Genomic DNA, 22,237 nt, shown 5'->3' with positions numbered 1-22,237 from the left:
CCTGTAAGCGCAGCAGCGCTCACGGCTCCGCTCCCGGTTCCCCTCCGACCGCCGGGGCTGCAGCGGCGCCGGCGCGGCTGCCGCCTGCCGTCATCAGCGTTGCTGACGCTTTGCAGTTTGAACGTGACGTTCTGAGCGCCGTTGAGGTATTTCTGGCTGGCCAGCAGCCTCGGATGTGATTCCGGGATCAGTGTATAAAGGAAAAAATAAAAATCGATCTAAGAAGTGAGGGGTGGTCCAGTTACACCGGGCTCGGCTCCAGACAGGCGGCTCCCGCAGCTGCCCTGCCGGCTGACTGGAACGTAACGCCGCCATGAACTGCGCCCTCGACCGCAGGTAGGGCAACTGACCCAGAACCGGCCGCAGGCTCTTTCAGATCTTTGCCTGTCAGGCTTTTCTGACTGGCTGTCTTCTACATCGACATGATCTGCCCGTTCAACTTCTGTGGTGGTTCAGTTGTGCGTTTGTATAACTGTATTTGCGCTGTTGTCCAAATTTAACTTATTTTTCCAGTGTTACCAGTAGGATATTTTTCCCCAACGCAAAATCTTGTAGTTTGAGCTGCGAAAAGTTTAAGAAATAGGATTTCCTTGCATTGTTTATTAGGCAAACTATACCCGGAGAGAGTCATAAATGCTGCTTACGTTTTGAGGCAGGCACAGGTCACTTGAATTTGCTGTTTTTCGCATCTTTTTTGTTGTATGACAGAGAGGCTAGAAAATACGTGTCATAGGGGAGTGATTTGATCCACAATTACAATTCCATTTGTATGAAAAAAACTCTAGTTTCTGCTGGTTTCTGTAATACCAGTTTCTAGTTCCGGTTTCTATAATACTGCTCTAAAAAGAGTAAAAATTTAGAGGCAGCCTCTAAAATAATATTATAACTGCTCTTTATTAGAGCAGTATTGTAATGTTTCTGGAAAAAATGGTTTACGTTTTTTTAGTTAGAAAAATCACTGCTTTATACATCCTTCAAAACCACTCACATCTCCCAATAATAGTTTTGTCCATCACCTTGAGACCACAGAAAATACTCTTAGGACAACTGTGACAGAAGAAAACTAATAGAAATTAACTTGTACTCCAGCTCACTTCAGCTAAGCTGCAGATAATACAGGGATGCTGCTGTACAATGAAATAGCCCAGGAAAAACTTGAACTTTGTTAGCAGACTGTTAACAGCTGTCTGAGGTACAGGAGATCTAGGCTCAAATCCCCGCTTTGAAAGATAACGAGTGCTCTGATTACATATTCCCTATCCAAGGCTAGTGCTCTGAGTTGCAGCATGGCCCCTAGCATCAGGTATCAGAGGGCATGGAGTTTGAAAGGTTGTGCAAATTCAGATGACTAAAGTGTTTTAATTGATGATGCTAATGCACTTGAAAAATAGGCTAGGATAGTCAGAGAAGGGTGCTGTCTAGTCCTTCTGCATAGTTTCTGTGATACAAGGAATGCTTTCAGATTCCAGTTACTCTTAATTCCTCTTGCTTCTTCAGCTGTGTCCATTTTAGTATTCGATAGCCCTTTTAGTTCTTTTTCTCACTTGATTTAAGCTCAGGCTTTGAATTTTAGCTTCTATTGTTACAGTGCACTATGTAAGACTGCATGGTTTCAATTCCTGTTCATGTCCAGACATATCAGTCAGCACCTTGATTTACTCTGATTTATCATCTCCTATGCATGTCAAGTCTCTTCTGGGAGAAAAATCTTTCTGCCTATATACAGCAATTGTATTTAAAGTGTTCAAGTAAACATTCCTATGTCTTAGGACGGATTTGAGAATTTTTTCACAACAGGATTCTTGTCTTTTTGCTCCAGGGAAATAACTCGTTTGTCTGTCCTACTCCCTTCTCCAGATGGGCAAGAAATATTTGTGGAGAAGCAGCATGGGAAGAGGAGGGATTTATTTTAATCCAAAGGGTAGATTTAGTTTTCTAGTGAAAATGGGCAAATGTTGTATATATACATTTCCTTAGATGCTACATAAAGTTTTAGGATGTTGAGGGGAAAGATTATATAGGTATTAAAAGTACAAGAAGGAAAAATGAGGCACAAAAATTACCTTTCTTGGTGTTTGAAGTTAACAGACTTGGTTGCATTTAATGGCATATTGGATAGATTACACAAAGTTCTCCCACTCCCACCAGTAACAACATCCCACAGCTTGTAAAAACACATTCTGCTTTGTAGCAAGTTTCAGTATTCTGAAAGTTGTATTAGGAAGACTTCACTGCCTATGTCCAGCTTTCCAAACAGGCATTTCGGTTCAATCCACATGGGGATGGCAGCATTGCAGTACCACATTTTTGGACAAACCACCAGTGTTGATAAGCCTCAGGGCTGCATTACGTAAGTAAGCTTGCCCCCAGCCCGCTCCCTGCTCCCCGGGAGATCTGGGTGAGTACAGCACATCCATACTGCAAACACACCACGATGCAGGGATTCTCAGGCTGGGGGCAGCGTCATCCACTAAACCAGTACTGTGTGGTGCAATAGTGCATGAATGTACCAGCTCAGACTTGAAACTACTTTCTACATGCATCTGCATAGTGCTACGCTTAACTAAAGCTTTTTTCCTCTCTGAGAGACTTGTTTTTTCTGTCGGGGCAAAGTCTTGGATGTAGCATTCCTACTTTCCAGGGTACCGAACCACTAAACTGATGTGATTGTAGGAGTCTAATATCTGGTTTAATGGGATTATTTCTCTTTGTATAGTCTCTCTAGAAAAATGGTCTAAGCAGTAGATCATTAGCTAAAGCGAGACATTTTCTCGCTTTAGCTAATGATCTTTCTCTTGGCTAAAGCCAAGACAGTGTCAGAAGACACCGTCTTGCGTGGGGTCCAACAGAGAAGGTACCCACCGAGGGGTGGACTCTGGTGGGACAACACTGACTGAGGTTCTGCTCTGAGACTGGACCATGAACCGCTCAAAAGATAAAACCACAGATCTAGACAAAACTTGTGAGGGTCTCAGATGTATGTACATACTTGTTTTAGGAACCAGGCAAATCCTGGCTATGTGATTTCCTTTTGGGGAATTTAGCTGTTACATTGCTATTATATGTAAGTTTTCTTCTTCAGTCTTTCTGATTTCAGAATATCCTCAAAGACATGGGGGGAACCTTCAAGACATTAATTGTTTTCTTCTGTCAAATCTGTAGAAACTTGTAAATTAAACTGGGTGAACACCAATTATTAATCATTGCCGTAGGACATCGCTTTTTACTGTATGCTGTAAAAACAATGAAATAAACACTTTTCTAATCACTTTTACAACGTTTATCAAATCGCTCCAGTAAAGCTTTCCATATGCTGCCTGGGATTGTTTGGTGCTTGCTTATGAGAGCCTGGACAGCAGTCTTCGTCTGAAAAGAGAAGAGAAAGTTACGTTTACAGATCTGCTTATGCAAGGAAGAACAGTATCATCACTGATGTCTTCTCAGACGTTCAAGAGGTATTGGGAAATTCACACATAGAATCTACTTTAAGAAAAAAGCTGTCTCTTATATTAGCTAGTTGTCCTAATGACACTCTCCTTGGAAAGGAAAGGAATAAAAACATTCATTGCAGTTTGGATAGGCTCAAATTATTGAGATTTATCAAACCTGGTCATTACTAAGTCAAAGTAGCCTTTAACACATGCAAACATTAAGTCTGCGCAATCTCCATCTCTGAAGGTTTTCATCAAGAGTGCTGGATAAAGCCTGACTAGTGCTGGATAAAGCCTGAGTACTAGCCAAGCTGCAGGTACTCAAAATATTTTTGTATTTTGGATGCAAATTATTTTTTTAACATTTTCCTTTTGACAATGAGACTGAAGCTCTTGTGGAACTTTGTTTCTAGAGCCCTATGTTACTTAGAGAAGATTCTCAAAGGTATATGTTATATACAAAATTTATTTTCCTAGTTAATGAAAACTGAACTTAACTGAAATGATGTAACCTATGTTTTATCAAAGCTATCAAAGACATGGGAGAAACAAAGTTAGCATCCCAAGAAGACAGCTCACACATTCTGAAAGGATGAGGGCATCCCAATCAACTATTACTATGTCAATACTTACTTGTAGGTATCTGTACATTAAATAATCGTGGAGCTCAACTACCCATTGCTTTAACAAGCTAGTAAAAGTGTATCTGTCTTTATTCAAGCATATGAAAAACTAGTTTCAAGTGCATATATAATAGAGGGCAAAGTATGTAGTTCAATATTGCGAGGAGAGCTAACTTACTTACCTTTTCAACTAATTCCTCTGTAGTTATATTCGGATCATAAGGGATTGGCTCCCCAATGTATGTGCGAAATTTAACTGGAAGTCCTCCGTACGGAGGCGTAAATGGCAATCGAGTACTTTCATACAACTGTCTAAAAAATCCTGAAATAGTTTAAGGGAGGAAGAAGTGAGATTATAATCACAGAAAACACAGTCCAAACTTGAAATCTGATTAATATGGAAGACTTCCTAAAAATGCATGCTTTGTCTGGCAGTCAAGAAGAAATTACAGGATTTAGGTAACTGTCCACCAAAACAAAGCTCGATAGACTTAATAGAACACTGAAATAAGAATGCATTAAAGAACCAGATTGCACAGCACAAACCAGTTATACGCAAGCTATTTCCAGATTTGAGATACCTCTGACCCACAGCAAGCGTGTTAGAGAATCCAAAGTAAGCAGAAGTCTGAAAAGCAAAATCTAAAAGAAAAGTGAGAGAAATGTGAGAGAGAAGTGGACAAAACATTCCAAATACTTAAAATGTATTTTAAAGTTCTTACTTCTTTCTTTAAGCATCCTATATCCTTCCCGGACATTTTGAGTATACATTGGAATGATGGGCTAAGGAATCACAGAAAACCAAAAACGTGGAAATGTTATACCAAGTTTGAATTTATGTTTTAGTGCCTGTCAGTGCAACTAAGAAAATCACTTGAATACAGAGGATAATTATCAGTCAGTTAGGTAGCAAACAAGGAACCTTGTTATAAAAAATAAACTCCAGAATAGAAACCAAATTCTGTTTCTCAGCTCCCACAAACATTGCTGTTTTAAAGTCACCACCTGAAAGGAAAATGACTGACATTGTATTAGAAGTTTATACCTTTCATTTTGAATGTACGTTATAAAAGTTAACTGAGATTCTAAAAAAAAAACTTGTATGTTATATATTTATTGCAGTATCACTGACTGAAACATAAAATGAAGTTTCGCAGTTTCTCTGTCTAAAGCTTACATCATGCATGGTGAATAGGAAAGTATTCAGTTCGTGAAGTCTTGCAGAAAGCAAGTAGACGTTCACGTTTGGCTCATCTCACCTGCTTCTCAAAGTAAGGTCTCACTGAAGCAGTAATGTTTGGATAATACCCCACTGGAAAAAAACTTCTGTAGATCCCTTGGACAAATAAGGCAATTGTACGTCCTCATTGACCTGGACTACACACCTTCGGGAGGGCAGATCCTTAGGCAGTTACAGAACAAGTTCACTTCATTATTGTAACTAAAAAGAAAGACACTTGAGATAACTGAACTTGAAACAGTCATGTCTTACAGCCTGAGGTAAGATTTCATAGTTTGTAGACAAACTAACAGTGGTTGTATCCACACATACAATGACTTTTTTCCCCTTTATTGTCCCTTTTCATTTTGTTTAAATCATATTTTGAGCATGTTGTTGGACTTACTTTTCCAGCAGGTAATGAAAGAACACCTTTATGCTGTTAAGAATCACTTCCACAGAACAGAAACCACAGGACAAGAAAAAAACAAGCAAGAAAAAGACCTAACTAGAGCCTAACAAAGAACTCAAAGCGATGGAAACCGTTTAAAGGAAAAAAATTCTGAAAGATAAAAAAAAATCAGACATACATAAAGTTGTAATAGTAAACCCTTCAGAATGACAAATTATTGGAAATCATTAGAAATAAACCCTTAAAAAATAATTAGTAACATCTTCTAAAAGCATACAACTACTGGACACTAAAAATACCAGTTAGCTTCAGGTATTGATTGAATACTGTATGTCTAACATTTAAAATGTTTGAAACTCACCTATCATACAGACAAAACACTTTAAATTTTAGCAGCACTGCAAGAGAAACATATCTTAGGCTATAAAGAAATCTGGCAACTATGAAAGTTACTTGCATACAATGATCAGCCAATGAAGTACAGAGTGGGTAGCAGCGTTCGGTCCTTAAGCTGATAAAAACAGGTACACACATAAAAGCTTGCATCTGTAAAGCAGCACGATCAGATCTGCAGTAACCCACAGATTTAGCTTTGCTGTGCTGGAACTGAGCTGGATCATGCCTGGCCAGCCTGAAAATCACAGAATCACAGGACAGTTGAGGTTGGAAGGGACCTCTGGACTAGTCCCAACCCCCTGCACATACTGGTCAGCCCCCAGCACGTACTGGTGCATGGGGTTATTCTATATTTTTAAGAATTTTATACACTGTAGTCCCTGTTTATCTTTTACCTAACTAGATTTGAACCAGTTTCTTGGCACAGACAAACTGCAGGGATCTTCAGAAACGATGACTCCTCCCCATTAGCTTGTCAAACTCCAGTCACAGGCAGAGGGTATTTCTGAAGCTCAGGCCCCTGGCCTGCATAAATTCACCTGAGACAAATGTATGTCTCGGAAGTTCACTGAGTCAGAACATTACATTAAATAGTAACGCTCTCCTCTCTGACCCCAAGTAAGCAGAGTAGTTATACAAGGTAAAGTGGAAACTGAATGTGGAAACCAGCAGGCAAGGACTGAGGCTGAAACTATGTTCCTTGTTTGTTTTTCTTCAACTTTTTCAGTGGAAGAACTGTTGAACTTCCATAACATTATAATAAGAATATAACTTTATAACATATATAAAGTTATTTTTGTCTTGAAATCCCCATTCAAGTCACCCGTGGCAGGTTATAAACCACCATGTAGTAATTATGAATACTGTAAAGTGTGTGTGGTTCTTTGGTTGATGGCTACACTGTATGTAGAACAAATTCACAACAAGGCACTTCTAGTCCTTTCTTGCCTTCATCTAGGATCCGAATAAGTACTACCAAAACGTATATGAATTGCTACATTACAGAGCAAGTTCTGTTAGTTTATAGGAGTCTATCCTCAGTCTTCAGTCATCCTACAAGACTGGTTTGGCCAGTATTGAAAAGGATGCAGCAAGAACAAACAGGAGCAATCAAACTCCAAATTTGTCAAAAGATGGAATCCAGTTACTACTATGGGTCTAACTTTATATAAGAAATCATATATAAGGTTAATATTGCCCCCTCTACTGTTAAATGCATAGCACTTCTTTTTTTTTAAGTGTTTCGTTATCTAAGGTGTGTCTGATCGCAGATTTCCAGAGAAATATCAAAGATGCCCAAAATTCAGTGGAGCCTGCAAGCTAATTACAGTGATGCCCGCCATACTGAGATCCAGTCAGGCTTCCTGATCATAAAAAAAACCAACCCTGAATGAGTGCAATAATAAGTGATATGAGAGCCAGCAGCAGTCACAGTAAAAGAGAGCTCAGGCTAGTAGGTGTCAAAGGAGAATATATTATCTCTGCCCTCCAGGTAACAGATAATCCTACATAGTGCCTATTTTACCAAACATGCTATACAAATGACGACAAGAACCTTTCACACTGCAAGAACCTTATCCTCAACGAATACCCAATTCATTAAACAAAACAAAACAAAAAAACGAAACCAAACCCTGTTAATAGAAGGTGCCAGCAATTTTAGGTACTACTATTCAGGTATTTCCATGTGCTTCTAAACTATGGAAGATTGGAAGGATTATGAGGTTTACTAGCAAGGATTTCTGTGATGTGTTTTCATAAGGGTGGCACTCTATATTAAGGGCACTCATTTTTTTAATTCAGTTTTTATTTTACAAAATATACATATTACATTGTAGAATTACACTATAAGCTTCCAAGTGAAGTGAAAACATCTGGCAAAAGATTGTTCAAATGTCTGAGGTAGCTTGAAAGACAGATATGAAAACAAAATTACTAGAAATCACTTAAGTTGTTGAAGTGACATCTCCTTCTGACTGTTGGAGTGTATTATTAAATTAATAAAGAGGAGGAAAGACTATAAGGGAATTCAAAATGCCCATATGAATTTGATTGAATTTATCCTATTCGCATTCTGGTGTTTCCTAGTACTGGTAGTTTACAGGCCAACACAATATATTAAGTATTGAGACTACTATTTACCAGCCCACAGTTTTTGAGAAAAAGGGTGGGAGAGGGAGCAGAAGCACATAAAACATGACTTTTAAAAGGCCACATAACAAGACCAACAAAGAGGCAGAAATAGGACTCCCAGCCTAAAATTACTTTATCCATTGGGTAATGAAATCCCCTTAAATTTATGCTAGTTTAGTTATCTCCCTACAAGATTTCAGAGATAGATAAAGTTATGAAGAAATATTAACCTGAAGCATGCATTTTGCAACCCTAGGTACTTTGTAGTAGGAGCTTTAGCACAAGAGACCAAAGCAAAGTCTGAGAAGCAACAAACTAGATGGGGCGAGAAAGAGATATAACTGCACAAAAATCCTGAAAGGGGTGGTAAGAAATTCAATTTTCATGGGAAGAACTCAACTCCCTGTACAGATTCTCCTATATAGACAGAAAACGATTACATTTGTGTGGAAGGCCGAAGAAGAGCACTGCAATTGATGAGATATTCATAAGAATGTAGAGAAAAATGTTGGTTGTGCAATTCACGAGAAAGCAGCAGAAAGCTCACGGCAGAACAGATGAAGTCTGGATGTGTACCAGTATTGTCAGACACAAAGACTGCTAGGTATGCTGAGTTTAAATTAAGACAGAAAACTCATCTCTAGTGGTGATGATGATGATAAGTGGCAGTTAGGAAAAAGACAGGGTTGCTGCTCTTTCAGCTCTATGCCATCCCAAATAAAATTATTTCCCAGAGACTATATCAGAAAAACAGTCTCACATGTGGAATTATATGGAAGAAGTCAGAGCCAGTGGTAGAAGTTTGTTATTTGTGGATCATCATCCATATGGAAAATATAACTGAAACTGTGGCCATGTGTACATTAGTGGAGTGCAAACCAATAGAAGCACATCTCTAGAGGATGCTGAGGATCTGACATCAACACAGAACACATTTCAGTGCTCTGTTTTTATGTAGAACTAATTCTTGTCTGCTACCATTGACTGAATGCCCATTTGCAACTGGCGAGTATTAGGTCCCACTTCTGGTTTAGTTTCAGCGAAAAGGAATGCAGCTCAGGTATTCTAACACATTCCATGATGTGAATGAAAGCATGGTAAGCGAGGGAGATGGAAAAACTGCTTCAAAAGTGCACACATGATTCAAACTCAGACACTGATGTAGACACACCTTGCGTTAGTCGATGCAATCTTTCACAAACATGAAGTAAGGGTAAGAACAAAACCTTGGACCCTCCCAGAATGTATGAAAAGAAAGAAAGATAATACATTAAAGAGCCATAAGAAAATGACTGGGTATGTAGAAGTAAGATAAAGATACAAGTCTAGTAGGATAAGAAAAAAGAATGAAACCTTACGGCAATATGGAGAAGGACCACAGTGAAGATTCCTGAATTACAGTCAAGACAAGAAATTGGATGCCTGCATAATGGAACTGTAGACATGAACTGTAGAGATGGATACCTTGCAACAGTCAAGAAAAAGTTATACAGTTCCATAAAACCCTTGCTCCCTACGGATTAATGTGCTTGAGGAAAGTGGTGGGAAAAGGAAAAGAAATCTTTACTCCCGAACCTCTTCTTCTGTCTGGAAGATTTTCCAACAAACACTCCTAAACTGCATTTTATAACGAAGCATGTATGCAATAAGCATAAACTGGGATTGGTAATGTATAATACTCACCACTTTTGCATCTAGAGCAACCTGAGCAAAGCCTTTTCGATTTCCCCATATGAGTTGATAACTTTCGTCACTGAATAGTGCTTCTCTAACTCCACCTGGTGAGACAGACACCAAGTGTCCATTCTTCAGTGCAATGAGACACTCCTCCCTTGTGCCTGGCATAACACCTGTCACTTCCAACAATAATTTAAGTCCTGCAATAAATAAGTAGCAAATACATATTACTATAACATTATATCATAAATACTGCTTGCGTGTAGGAACAAGATTACAGCTAAATGAAAATCTAATAGCTATATATTTAGACTAAGGCAAATTTGTACAAAGGAAGTAAAACCTGTACAAAGTAAATACTGGCAAAATGACAGCTACATGACAGTGTTTTTGCCCAAATGTAATGAAGATGGACCAGCTTATCAAGAGCATCTCAATAAACTAATGCCTCCACATGCTATTTTCTATAATTATCAGAACACTGAAACTTGTGCATCATAGCTAGAAATCTGAAAATAAACATCTATTCCTCCCTCCTCCTTTTTAAATATTTTAATACAGAAAAAAAATATAAATTTTCAGTACAATAAAGATTATTAGAAAAATAAATACCTGACAGGCAACTATTTTTAGTGTTCTTTTAAAATGTGATGTTTAACATTTTAAACATTGAGGTTTTGAGTTGTTAAATTGAGTATTTTGTGGTTAAATTGCAAACTACGTGTCGGACTGCTGTACGACTCTTAAGATGCATGAATGGCAGAAGTTAGCAGGGCAATTTCAGCACTGCATGAATAGTTCAATGAATCTCCTTCCTTTGTTTCCGTAACTGGGATTTCTTCAAAAGACAGATTGAGAACCATAGAAACATTCTATGCTTTCTTATATTACCTTCACATTTTAAATCTGTCAGTTTGAAACTCCCACAGAGAGCTTCAGCAAATGAGTTTCCCCAGTCTTCAAATTCACTTCCCAACAGCATGGTTTGAAATGAAATTTTTTATATTAATAAATGTAAACAACAACTATGGACTGCCAGAACTGGTGTCTAGCACTGCAACTTTGACACAGGTCTGCAACAGAAACTTTGGAAGACAGTGGAAAACATAGTCCTGCATCTTGTAATTTAATCGTATTTAATCTTCTTCAAGGCATCGTGTTAGATAGATCCTTCTGTCAAAGACAGATGTTGACTTTGTTTAATCTCTTTGTGAACTCTCATGTATTCCTCTTTTATCCTGCAGCCATGAATGCCATATCCTTATTAAGTGAATAGGTATTTCCTTTGCTTGGCTTTAAAACTTTTGCTTGTTAAGAATTATTATGTATCACATGAACATATCACTTCTTATTCCCCTTTTCCAGGTCATGCAGAATTTTATATCCCTCAGTCATGGAAGACTTCTGTCCTATGTACTGGCTCTTCAAAGGAAGCCATGCCAGGCCTCTGATCACCCTTGTCCTTTTTTGTACCTTTGTTACTTTGCAGCTTTTCTGAGATGGGGAGACCAGAATTCCACACAGTACTCAAGATGTGGGCACCGTATGCATTTTGAGTACATAATAGTATTTTCTGTTTCTTCTTTTTTCACGATAAGCCTAAATTCTGTTTGCCTTTTGGCGATTGCTTGAGACTTAAGCTGACATATTCCTAAAGTCATCTAGAAAATTTAAAGCCTAATTACATGTTTATGTGTTTAGACTTGTTTTTCTTTCCTTCTGTACTGCATTATAACTAATACTGGGTTTCACCTGCCATTTAACAGCCAGTGTTTCAGTATTGGTAGATAACCGTACTCTCTGCGTGGGCTTTTACTGCCTTGAAAAAAAATGGCCAGTATAAAGCTTTGTCACCTCACTACTGATCTAGATTATCATTATTTTGAACAATATAGGTGCCAGCACTAATCTTCATCGGTATACCTGGTGAATTCTGCTTCTTTGTGAAAATAAGCTATTTATTTCTACCCTTTATTTCCTACCTTTTAACCAGTTACTCATTCGCAAGAAGACTTCTCCCATAACTGTAATTAATCCAACAGACTGAGGTTCTACTAATGCAGCAAATGGGGAGGCCTAATCTCCATTATTTGTGGTCTTTTTTACCAGATGCCTTTTTGGTAGCCTTTTTATAGGTTGACACCATATTTGCCACCTTCTGCTCCTCTAGCATCAACATAATTCAAGCAATATGTTATGTACACATCAATAGTCTAGAAATTGCACAGCTGAGAGTGTTGCTTGGTCCCGACAATAGTTTACTATACATTTGTAATAAAAATCTGTGCTACAGGCACTTCGATTTGAAACAGTACCCTCTCATTTATCCCTTAAAAAAGAAGTCTCCTTTGCAACATTCTGCTAAGCTTTATTGTCCTTTAGGGGTACTCTTAAAAGCCAATCATCTCTTGATGACTTCATGCTTCTGACGTGTTTAGTACTACACAGTATTTGCTAAGTATGCCTTTAGCAAATTCTTCCTCACCATCTTTCTAGGGATGCCTTAATATGTTCTTGCATTGAACTTGCTTGAGTTTATGCTCTGTGTTTTCAGTGTTTGAACACAGCTTCCTTTTCTGAAGAATGTCCTTCTACTTTTAAATAGCTTCCTTTACTCTTTAGTATTATAATAATTTTTAATATAAGTAGTATAAAGGTGCCTTCAAATAATCTCCCTGCTATTCCTTCTGGATGCTCCTTCTTTATGCCTTGTTTTTCTAAAAATTAATGAGGTTTGCTTTTCTGTATCTTCTCCTTTTCACAATGGAATTATTTATTTCTCTCTCGGTCTACAATGTGTTGAATGTGTTGTGGTGGTCAGTATTACAGAGCTCTCTTCAACAGTAAAATCTTCAAACAAGTTTTGTGCCCTACTCCAAGCTTTGATCAAAAGGTAGATTCAATGTCATACCCCACTGCAATGGCTACTCAGTGTAGAGGGCAAGTAGGTAATTGATATCCTACCATTTACTGGGCTCTTCTGCACTCACAGCCCATCGCTGACCAGCCAGCATTAGGTCAATAATACAGTCGTATCCAACACTTTCTACTGAGGCATGACATTTCATCCCAACAGGATTATATAATGTCTATTTTTTGGTTTTGGAGAGTCTACACTGTTTGCTCCTCTGCATCTACCAGCTTTTAGTTTAAAAGTCTAAAAGCAGTCTTTTAGTTTAAAAGCTCTCTTGAAAGGTAATAAATGTAAATTTTACCAAAACCACCAAGAGGTTGAGTGAATCCAGGATGCTTAAATACAAGAGAACATGTTCTTACCTGGTAAACGAAAGACAAAATGATCAGCTACTGACAGACAAAGTCTCTTCTTCCAGAGGAACAGCCTAGACAAAAAGTAAAGGTAGTCTACAGGAATAGCTCCATGGTAATACACAAGAATGCCTGGTCCTTCTGGTAGGTTTTCCACACCATGAAGCTCATAACCTGTTTAGGATGGAAAGCAATACACTGACAGTGATAGCTGTAAATAATCTGCAATTTAAATAAACTGTTTACTGTCCTTTGTTAAATGACTTTCAGAGAGTTGTGAAAGCCTCTGCAGTAGCTTTTAAAAGAATTAAGTTCTGAATGGAACTTTTGGTCAATAGCAAAGAGAAAGCCCCTCAAACACCACAGGTGGACTAATTTGTTGGTCAGTTTAATCACTAGATCGGACCTGAACCTGACATTTTCCCCAGTGAGGGGACTAAATTATTCCCCATTAGGAACTTTTCACAGTCCAAAGTACAATAATTTTAAAAAAAAAAATTACTACACTGGTGTGAAACGGCTTCATTGGCAGAATGAGAGGCAAACAACCAGTCAGGATGCTTTCCTGAAATATGGAAGTATGACTCTCCATTCTGTGTCAGGCAGAATGAAAAGTTTGGGATTTTACATAATAAAAAGTTTCTCTGGTTGAGATTATTAAGTCCAAACCAGAATCCATAAGAATCCCAAAGAGAGGTTCTCTTCACGAGAGTTGAAAGTATTCACTTCACAGTGGAAGTGAATTTCCTCACAGACATGGACTTCTGTAAATCCCTCTTCCTCTTCCTTCTGTAAATGGCTCTTCCTATGTTTGATTTAGGTTTTAGATGGAGCCAGAGTAGGAGGATAATGTATACAAAGGCTTGGGAAAGCCACAGCTCTGCCAACTCAGAGCTCTATTCCACCTTGTCTGCCTTCATCTCCATCCCTGCTACAGCACCTGTCATGAGCCATTCAGCAAGAAGGATGGGGATGGAGTGGGCAGAGTCCTAGGAAGAGGTGGAGAAAGTTTTACCTGTTATTCTTCATCCTTAGGGCAGCAAAGTTAAGACTTGCTGATAGCCTTAAGCTACAACTGTGGGAAGAACAAGTGCCTAGCATGCGGCTGAGGATTTTCCTAGGGAGCGGGGTGTGTTGAAAGTATCTGAAGGTTGAGTGTAATGAAACTGAAAAATCAGGTTACTTTTAAATTCTGCCACAGTACAAACTTAAATGTGGTATCTAATTATTTCTTTGTCGACACAGCTCTGAAAATTATTTTCAGTTGTCATAACACAAAGTAGTTTTCACAAACTAAAAATACACTAATTACATTTCCAACTAGTTGTTGTGTTTTTATAATTTATTAAGTGGATTTTAAATGGCTACTAAGGTAAAAAATAAATCACACATCTCCCTTGCAGTTACATTACTAGAACTAACATTAACACTGCACTTCACTCTGATACCATATATGGAGAACTGCACCTCCCTATCCACTTAAGACAAATTTACCCTATATAAACTAATTTCTCCCTTTCATTCTGCTTAATCTATATTGCAATCAGTCTTTGAGGCAGAAACTTTTGGGTTAGATGCCATACAAAGTATAATAAATGTCATTTCTTTGCATCCATTTGGGAGAAATAAAAAAAAAAATAAAACTTATGTGTTTTTACTATTTATTGTAATTCAAAGCTTCAGACAAGTCATGTCATACTTACCATGCCATATTCTTGCATATATATCCCAAAAGCTTGCTATAGTTTTCCTTGCACTATCCCAAACATCACTCAAGGGATCTGCTTTTACCTCACTGTTCCTCTGATATATTAAAAGCAAAATATTAGTAAGGTAAATGAAAAAGAGGATTGTTAAAGGAACTATAAAAAAAACTAATATTGCACTCATTGTCAGTGAGGCGATGACCACATGAAGAAGGTATTTCTTCAGGTACTCCACAACAGTCCATTCTTCCAGAACATAGGCAAGGCAGCTTAGGTCCGTCATCTGTATCTGTCCTGAAGCACAGGATTCTTTTCTATCTATCATGTCCTGCATGGATGAGAAAAAAAACAGCTCTAACTTCCCCAATCATGGAAGTTTCTCAATTTAGTAAAGAAGTTTTCTGTAGATACACCTGATGCCTATTTTGGTATAGCACAGAGTCAAACATTTTGTCTCTCTCTGTCATGCTGAGATAGCTGCTGGCAATTGCCATCCACTACTGCCTGTAAAGGGTGATGAGATTATGTTATGTATTTATGGATCTTTTTTATACAGCCAGAGAATAGGGGCTGAAAGGACAAGGGCTGGAGTCCAAGGAAGCCTCAGGATCCATGCAACATAGAGCACATTCACTGTCAAAGCTATTTGACAAATCCGATTATTTTTCTGTAAAAGTATGGCTCACTTTTTAGAAGCCCAAAAGAGGGCAAGTGATACCTATTTTCAGCAGTGTTAGCCAAGACTGCTACCAGAGGTCTGGGCTCTCCCGATCCTCTGCAGAGAGTCCAGCCTGGGCTTCTGGTCCCTCTCAGTTTGGCAGCAGCTGGAAGCGAGGGGAACCAACAGTGGAGTGAGCAGCTGAGCTAGACGAAGAGCTAGTAGGCAAAACCTGGGCACCCATGGCTCCTTCCCAAGGGCTGGAGGTGCCTGGGACAGCGTTTGGTACTGCTGGCAGCACTGGGAAAAGCAGCTCTTCACCCCTCATCCACACAACCATGCCAACACACCCTTCTTTCAGATTTTCCAGCCCTGGCAAAGGTCAAGTGGGCTCCATAGCCCTAGTGATATGTTTGCCACATGTAGCTCCCTACGTAGTCTGTTCCTACAGCTGACCCTGCCTGCCTGACAGCAGGTAGTTGTTTCTCTGGAATGCAAGAGCACTCCAGCATCGCTGGCTGATTTTAAGATTCTTGAGCCAGAGATTTAAACATTGCAATCAGGTTCAGTAATCCATAACTGAATACAGCTTTTATTTGCCCCAATCAGGTTAATACTTGTTTAACGAGTAAATTTTTCTGCTCCAACACCAAAACAAGCACCTACAAGAAATAAATGGTAATTGCCACAGTCAGTGCCAAGGCCATAAAGGACAGCAAGTCCAAACTTTTCTGACTTTATGTCTTCAGCTGCGTACTTACATGAGCAAACCTGTTACACGCTACCCACTCCACTTTTGTTTTTCTTCTTTGAAGCCCTGGGTAGAATATAGGGGTGGACTGGTGTGAAGCACAGCTCCATTGAGAGTTACGGATGACAAGGAGTACAGCAAACAGCAAAAGCAAAGAGCAGCCACAAACAAGCACTAGGCTCTAACATGCAGTAAGGCAAGCAAGCCCCGTGGTAAGCCCTACCAATGAGTAGCTGTAACAGCTATAAATTTGGACTTGCACACTCCAATCAAACCTGTCATTATCTCGAACCCTGTGAGCCCCATGTTAGGCGCCAAAAAGGACTGTCGTGGTTTCACCCCAGTAGGCAGCTGAGCCCCACACAGCTGCTCGCTCACTCCCCTCTGCAGTGGGATGGGGGAGAGAATCGTAAGGATAAAAGTGAGAAAACTCATGGGTTGAGATAGAGATGGTTTAATAGGTAGAGCACAAGCTGGAAGGATAGTAAAGTAGGAGCTCAAAGGATGCAAGCATTGTATTAAATGATGCTCAGCATGGCACAAACGAATGAAACCAATGTGGCGAAGAACATGACGAGAATTAATATGGAATTGTTTATATCCTGGTGACTGGTGCCTGACTAAGATATAGGAAGATCTGGAAGTTTTCACTGAAAAGAGATTTTATCAATAACACGAAATAAATAAAAGGAATAGTCTGCATGATTAGGATATTAAAATCTCTGCTTAGCAGGCGTTTAAGAAGGATAAAGCTGATGGTGTGGTGCTACTCTATAGTAAAGAAATTATTCATTGTTTAAAGTTGCTGATAAGAGCAAGGTCTACAAATCCTCAATACCTGCGAAGCATGCTGTGCTGACAGAGCCCAGGAGAAGGCCATGTTAAGGGCTTGCCTTAGCCTACTGAATCAGAAATACTGAGCAGTACTTAGAATAACTTTCAGCCTGCAACATAGGGTGAAGGAAGGGAATGGATTTTGCGTTGCTATGGGGCCTTCAGACTGGTACAGCCACTAGCAAAACTGGCTTAAAATTGCAGATAAAATGTCCATACTGATAGTAAATGTACCAATAATATCCCCTATGTGATATGGGGATTAATTTGGATATATTGATCACTTACTGGAACCTGGTGATAAAGAGATCATACAATCTACCAACATTTTAAGATTAACATGTCCAGGTACCTTCTTGTACCTAACATTCTTTTAAAAACCACCTGAAATTCCCTCTGGCCTCCTGATATTCATTTTTAGTACCTCTTGAAAGACTAGGGAAAATCCAGAGGACTGGAAGAGATTTAAGATTATTCCAAAGTCCCTGAACAAAAGTAACTGCAGACCCAGCAGCCAGATAAATCATAGAACCATGGAATCATAGCACAGTTTGGTTAGGAAGGGACCTTAAAGATCATCTAGTTCCAAACCCCTCTGCCATGGGCAGGGACACCTTCCACTAGATCAGGTTGCTCAAAGCCCCATCCAACTGGCCTTGAACACTTACAGGGAGGGGGCATCCACAACTTCTCTGGGCAACCTGTTCCAGTGTCTCACCACCCTCACAGTAAAGAATTTCTTCCTAATATCTAATCTAAATCTACCCTCTTTCAGTTTAAAACCATTACCCCTCTTCCTATCACTACACTCCCTGATAAAGAGTCCCTCCCCATCTTTCCTGGAGGCCTCTTTAGGTACTAGAAGGCTGCTATAAAGGTCTCCCCAGAGCCTTCTCTTCTCTAGGCTAAACAACCCCAACTCTCTCAGCCTGTTCTCATACGGAGGTGCTCCAGCCCTCCGATCATCTTCATAGGCCTCCTCTGGACCCACTCAAGCAGGTCCATGTCTTTGCTATGCTGCGGGCCCCAGAGCTGAACATAGTACTCCAGGTACTCCAACATACTCTCACGAGAGCCAAGTACAGGGGCAGAATCACCTCCCTTGATCTGCTGGCCAAGCTTCTTTTGATGCAGCCCAGGATACGGTTGGCCTTCTGGGCTGCGAGCACACATTGCCAGCTCATGTCCAGCTTTTCATCCATCAATACCCCCAAGTCCTTCTCCACAGGGCTGCTCTCAATCCACTCATCGCCCAGCCTGTATCCATGTTTGGGACTGCCCCAACGCAGGTGCAGGACCTTACACTTGGCCTTTTTGAATTTCATGAGGCAAGATTACTGAAATGCTGGTGTATGATGAAGGTAACTGATGCCACTCATTACAATTTTGTAAGCAAATGCATCTCCATTCTTTGAGGAAATTAAGAGGTTTAATAGCTTGTGCAGGTGTCATGCACATACAGGTTTTTTAGGGGCTTGTTAAAGAGTCACATTAAGCCACACGTAAGCTGCCACTTGGAACTTGCCCTTCCACCAGCCCCTCACCAAATGTTCTCACCACCAGCCTGGTCTCCAACAGGATCAGCTGGCTCCCTGCTAACAAGATGATGGTAAAAATGCTGGCACAAGCAAAACCACTCTTGGGAACAGCCCGAACTCAAGTTGGCCTATGGCGATGATGAAAGTGTATTACCAGTGCCACTTGACATTTTGATTAAAAAACAAAGCTCTTTATAATGGAGCACATATTAAATAAATGATGTCATCAACTGACATGACAAAAAAGTATCCATCAGTGGTGGAATCCCCATCAAATGAGAATTGAGTCTATGATGTCCTACATTATTCAGAATTTTCAGAATTTTATCCTAATATTAATGGGATGTTACATTGTTTACATTGATCAAGAATTCCTCTTCCTCATCCCAATTTTTATGTAACAGAAAATTATTTGCTGTCTGGAAGACCACTACATTTAACCTTGTTTGCTCACAGACTACAGTATAAATGAACATAGTAACTTATTCATTTCTGATTTTAAGTTCAATGTAGACACTAAAAAAAAGCTTTAGAAAGAAATTAAAATACTTAAATGTCCGAAAGTATTTTTTTTAAACCTACAAAACAGGTATTAACAGTACAGATTTGACTGAGGACATATGAAAGTAGTTGGGTACACATGGAGTAAGTTCACTTTACGCCAGCTAGCTGGGTGGGTAGGACACAAGCTAATTCAACATCATTCCACTTGAATCCAAGCCAGAGTGGAGAAAGAATAAATGATTGACTGACTGAGAAAAAACTAGAAGCAACATGGCTTTTTCTGGTAGGTAGGGTACTCAACCAGGTTTCAGTTCCTGCTCCCACAGTTCAATTGTACACTACCTCCAACATTTCATAAGGAAAGAATGAACCCTGATCACTGAACCCTGACCCTGGTTTTTGGACCATATGATATTGAGTCCAACATGGTAAATGCATCCCTCTGTACTGCCAGTATAACGTCAAAGGACTATAACAGGACAGAACTTCTATTTTTGCCATGTTCTACTGGCTATCTCTCACCAGCCCCTTGTTGAGACCACAAACACAATTTTGAAGCACCCTTTCTATCAAACACCATATAGGAAATTATTACATAACTATTTGAGTGCCTATTGCAAGGCTATTACTAAAGACCTACTTGATTATGCAGTGGAAGACAATGCAAGGGTGTTACCGCAACATGTTTACTCATAACTGCTCTGGTTTACCCCAAGTCTCAAAATTTACAAGAGAAATTTATCTTCTGCTTTAATCAAATCTGAGCCAAGAGCCGCTCCCATGTTCTTCAATACTGAACATCCCATAAAAGGTTAACAAGTGGGCATAGTGTTTTGTGAACAAACATTTTTTAAATTGTCTATATTTTTCACATTTCATCTAATGATGGACTTGAAGCATTACTGTTCTTAAGTGATTTCATTATTCTTCTAGAGAACAACATCTGTGTTGACATGCGAGATGTTTGTTTGGGCTCCACCTATAAAGCATATCGAATTCCAGAGTAATAGCTGTATCTACAATGTAAAATTACAGGTGATGTCAGAGGGAGACAGAACTAATGTTTCCCTACTTAAAGGGGAGCTCCCCTTCCAACAAAAGCCTTCTGTACTACAAGTCACTCAGATCCTGAGCTCTTGCTGAAGCATCATTTGTTGGCAAGGATAATCTTATCAATGCTATAATCCCAAGGAGTGGAAGTGCAACAACAAAACGGTCACAAGAGTCCTATGGCATCAAAATTAAAACCTTGTAGTTGGCTTTCAACCATGACTAAAGAGCAGATAACCTTGGTCTTGCTGCTCACCAGTTTGTTCTTGGCAGTAGGTTTAGCAGAGTGTAGTGGGAAGATGAGTGTAAAGTAGCTGGAGACTCTTCTACCGATAATTTTTTGACACCTGCTTTCTTGCAGCAGGCTCCTACTTTCTTTTCTGTCCAACTCAACTGCTCTGTCTCACAAGGAGAGTGATCTAACAGTTACAACTCTGCATCTTGCCTTTCAATGTAAATGAAACTCCAATTTTACATTTCCCAGATTTTTTGTGGCAGTTCCACGGAAAATAACTCTTTTGCTGGTCTCACACAGCCACCACCCACTTTATTTGCCTCCATAAATCCACCCATCTTGTACACTGCTGTGTTTCTACAGCTTTCCCTGCCTTCATGGATTATCTGCACATCCACCCCAAAACTGAAGGGTCTATCCCTCAAAATAGAAACTAACAGCAATTACAGTGCCCAGTCCCCCGCTCTCAGTAGCTATTCCCCCTTTCGCACACACCGGGGGTACCTAACCCAGAGTATCGTTTCCCATTTATTCTGCTACTGCCTCAGCAAATACGATGAGCTAAATTCCCACTCGGGTTTGATTCACCACGTGGAAATGAGGAACTATCCCTGGGCGGGATCAGCCCTCAGCTCAGTTTCCAGAAATGTGGCAGGGAAGAGCTGGTGTACGAAGAGCAGGATCTGCGCTCAGTGGTGGCACCCGTCGTGCTCAGGCACGAGCAAAATACGGCAAGTGCCCGACACCTACATCTATCCCTTTTCTTCACCTGGAAACGTCATTAACGTTTTCAAACGTCATTAACCTGCGAAAACTTGGGGGTTTTCCTGTTTCTGGTGCTATGGGCCCTGAGAAAGGATCGTTGCTCAAGCACACGGGTACTGCAACGCCGCCGCACCCTCACCCCCCACCGGCTCCCCGGGGGTGCAGAGCCTCCGCCGCCCTCACCCCCCACCGGCTCCCCGGGGGGGCAGAGCCTCCGCCGCCCTCACCCCCCACCGGCTCCCCGGGGGGGCAGAGCCTCCGCCGCCCTCACCCCCCACCGGCTCCCCGGGGGGGCAGAGCCTCCGCCGCCTTCACCCCCCACCGGCTCCCCGGGGGGGCAGAGCCTCCGCCGCCCTCACCCCCCACCGGCTCCCCGCGGGGGCAGAGCCTCCGCCGCCCTCACCCCCACCGGCTCCCCGCGGGGGCAGAGCCTCCGCCGCCCTCACCCCCCACCGGCTCCCCGCGGGGGCAGAGCCTCCGCCGCCCTCAGCCCCTCACCGGCTCCCCGCGCCCGCCGCCGGCGTGACGCCACGGCCGCCCTCCGTCCCACCCCGCCTCGCGCCCCCCGCTGCCTCCGCCGCGCCCGGCCCCGCTCACCTGCCCCGGCGGCGGCGGCCGTCACCAGGACGCCGCGGATGCGGCCCCGTCCCGGGATAGGCGCGCCGCCGCCTCCGCGCCCGGGCCCGAGGAGGCGGGGCTGGGCCTGGCAGCCCCAGCGGGTCCCCCGCCCAGGTCTCCATTTTCAGTTCTTCAACGATAAAACTCGCGGGACGGGCGCCGGTGGCCCCGCCCGGGCGCCGCGGGATGGACGCGCCGCTTCCCGTCGCGAGGGGACGGGGATGGGGGACGCGCGGAGCCTTGGGCGGCACCGCATCCTCAGCGCCCGCAGCCCCCCCTCCGCCCTCTCCTCTGCCCCCCGGCTCTCCCCAGCCCCGCCGCGGGGGGACGCGGTGAGCGGCCGCTGCCGCCCCCCCGCGAGGTGTCCCCGTCCGCGGCGGAGGCCGGGACGGCCCTTCCCGCTAGCTCCGGGGTGCCGGG

The 22,237-nt window shown here is 41.4% G+C and overlaps 1 protein-coding gene and 1 long non-coding RNA gene across 3 annotated transcripts; one reads left to right on the top strand and one right to left on the bottom strand.

Annotated features, from left to right (window-relative positions):
• The first annotated feature begins 256 nt into the window (after window positions 1–256).
• LOC140647645 (uncharacterized) lies at window positions 257–12,939 on the top strand. Its single transcript, XR_012040890.1, has 3 exons — window positions 257–336; window positions 3,298–3,455; window positions 11,257–12,939. It is a non-coding gene; the product is annotated as an uncharacterized lncRNA (long non-coding RNA).
• On the bottom strand, window positions 2,077–22,030 carry LOC140647643 (DGAT1/2-independent enzyme synthesizing storage lipids-like). 2 transcript variants are annotated; one of them, XM_072852474.1, is made up of 7 exons: window positions 21,797–22,030; window positions 14,862–15,192; window positions 13,168–13,332; window positions 9,898–10,091; window positions 4,777–4,837; window positions 4,237–4,376; window positions 2,077–3,366 (listed from the first exon to the last, which is right to left on the bottom strand). In XM_072852474.1, the coding sequence occupies exons 2-7, from the start codon at window positions 15,187–15,189 to the stop codon at window positions 3,262–3,264; spliced, it is 993 nt and encodes a 330-aa protein (XP_072708575.1). In that variant the 5' UTR covers window positions 15,190–15,192; window positions 21,797–22,030; the 3' UTR covers window positions 2,077–3,261. The 2 variants fall into 2 exon arrangements, 1 of the variants encoding a protein (XP_072708575.1); XR_012040889.1 differs by lacking the exon at window positions 2,077–3,366 and adding an exon at window positions 5,314–5,456 and having other exon boundaries at window positions 4,310–4,376.
• Window positions 22,031–22,237: the final 207 nt, after the last annotated feature.

This window comes from Ciconia boyciana, chromosome 2, assembly GCF_034638445.1.
Source record: "Ciconia boyciana chromosome 2, ASM3463844v1, whole genome shotgun sequence".
NCBI classification, from domain to species: Eukaryota; Metazoa; Chordata; class Aves; order Ciconiiformes; family Ciconiidae; genus Ciconia; species Ciconia boyciana.
The sequence above is the reverse complement of the archived record's forward strand: the minus strand, read 5'-3'. Positions and strand labels throughout refer to the sequence as shown.

Excerpts from the sequence above, each read along its gene's own strand:
- LOC140647643 (XM_072852474.1), bottom strand. The coding sequence starts at position 15,189 with ATGATAGATAGAAAAGAATCCTGTGCTTCAGGACAGATACAGATGACG. Across the intron at positions 13,333-14,861 it reads ATATGCAAGAATATGGCATG|GTTATGAGCTTCATGGTGTG; the intron begins GTAAGTATGACA and ends CATCCTAAACAG. Across the intron at positions 10,092-13,167 it reads TTTTGTCTTTCGTTTACCAG|GACTTAAATTATTGTTGGAA; the intron begins GTAAGAACATGT and ends TATTTATTGCAG.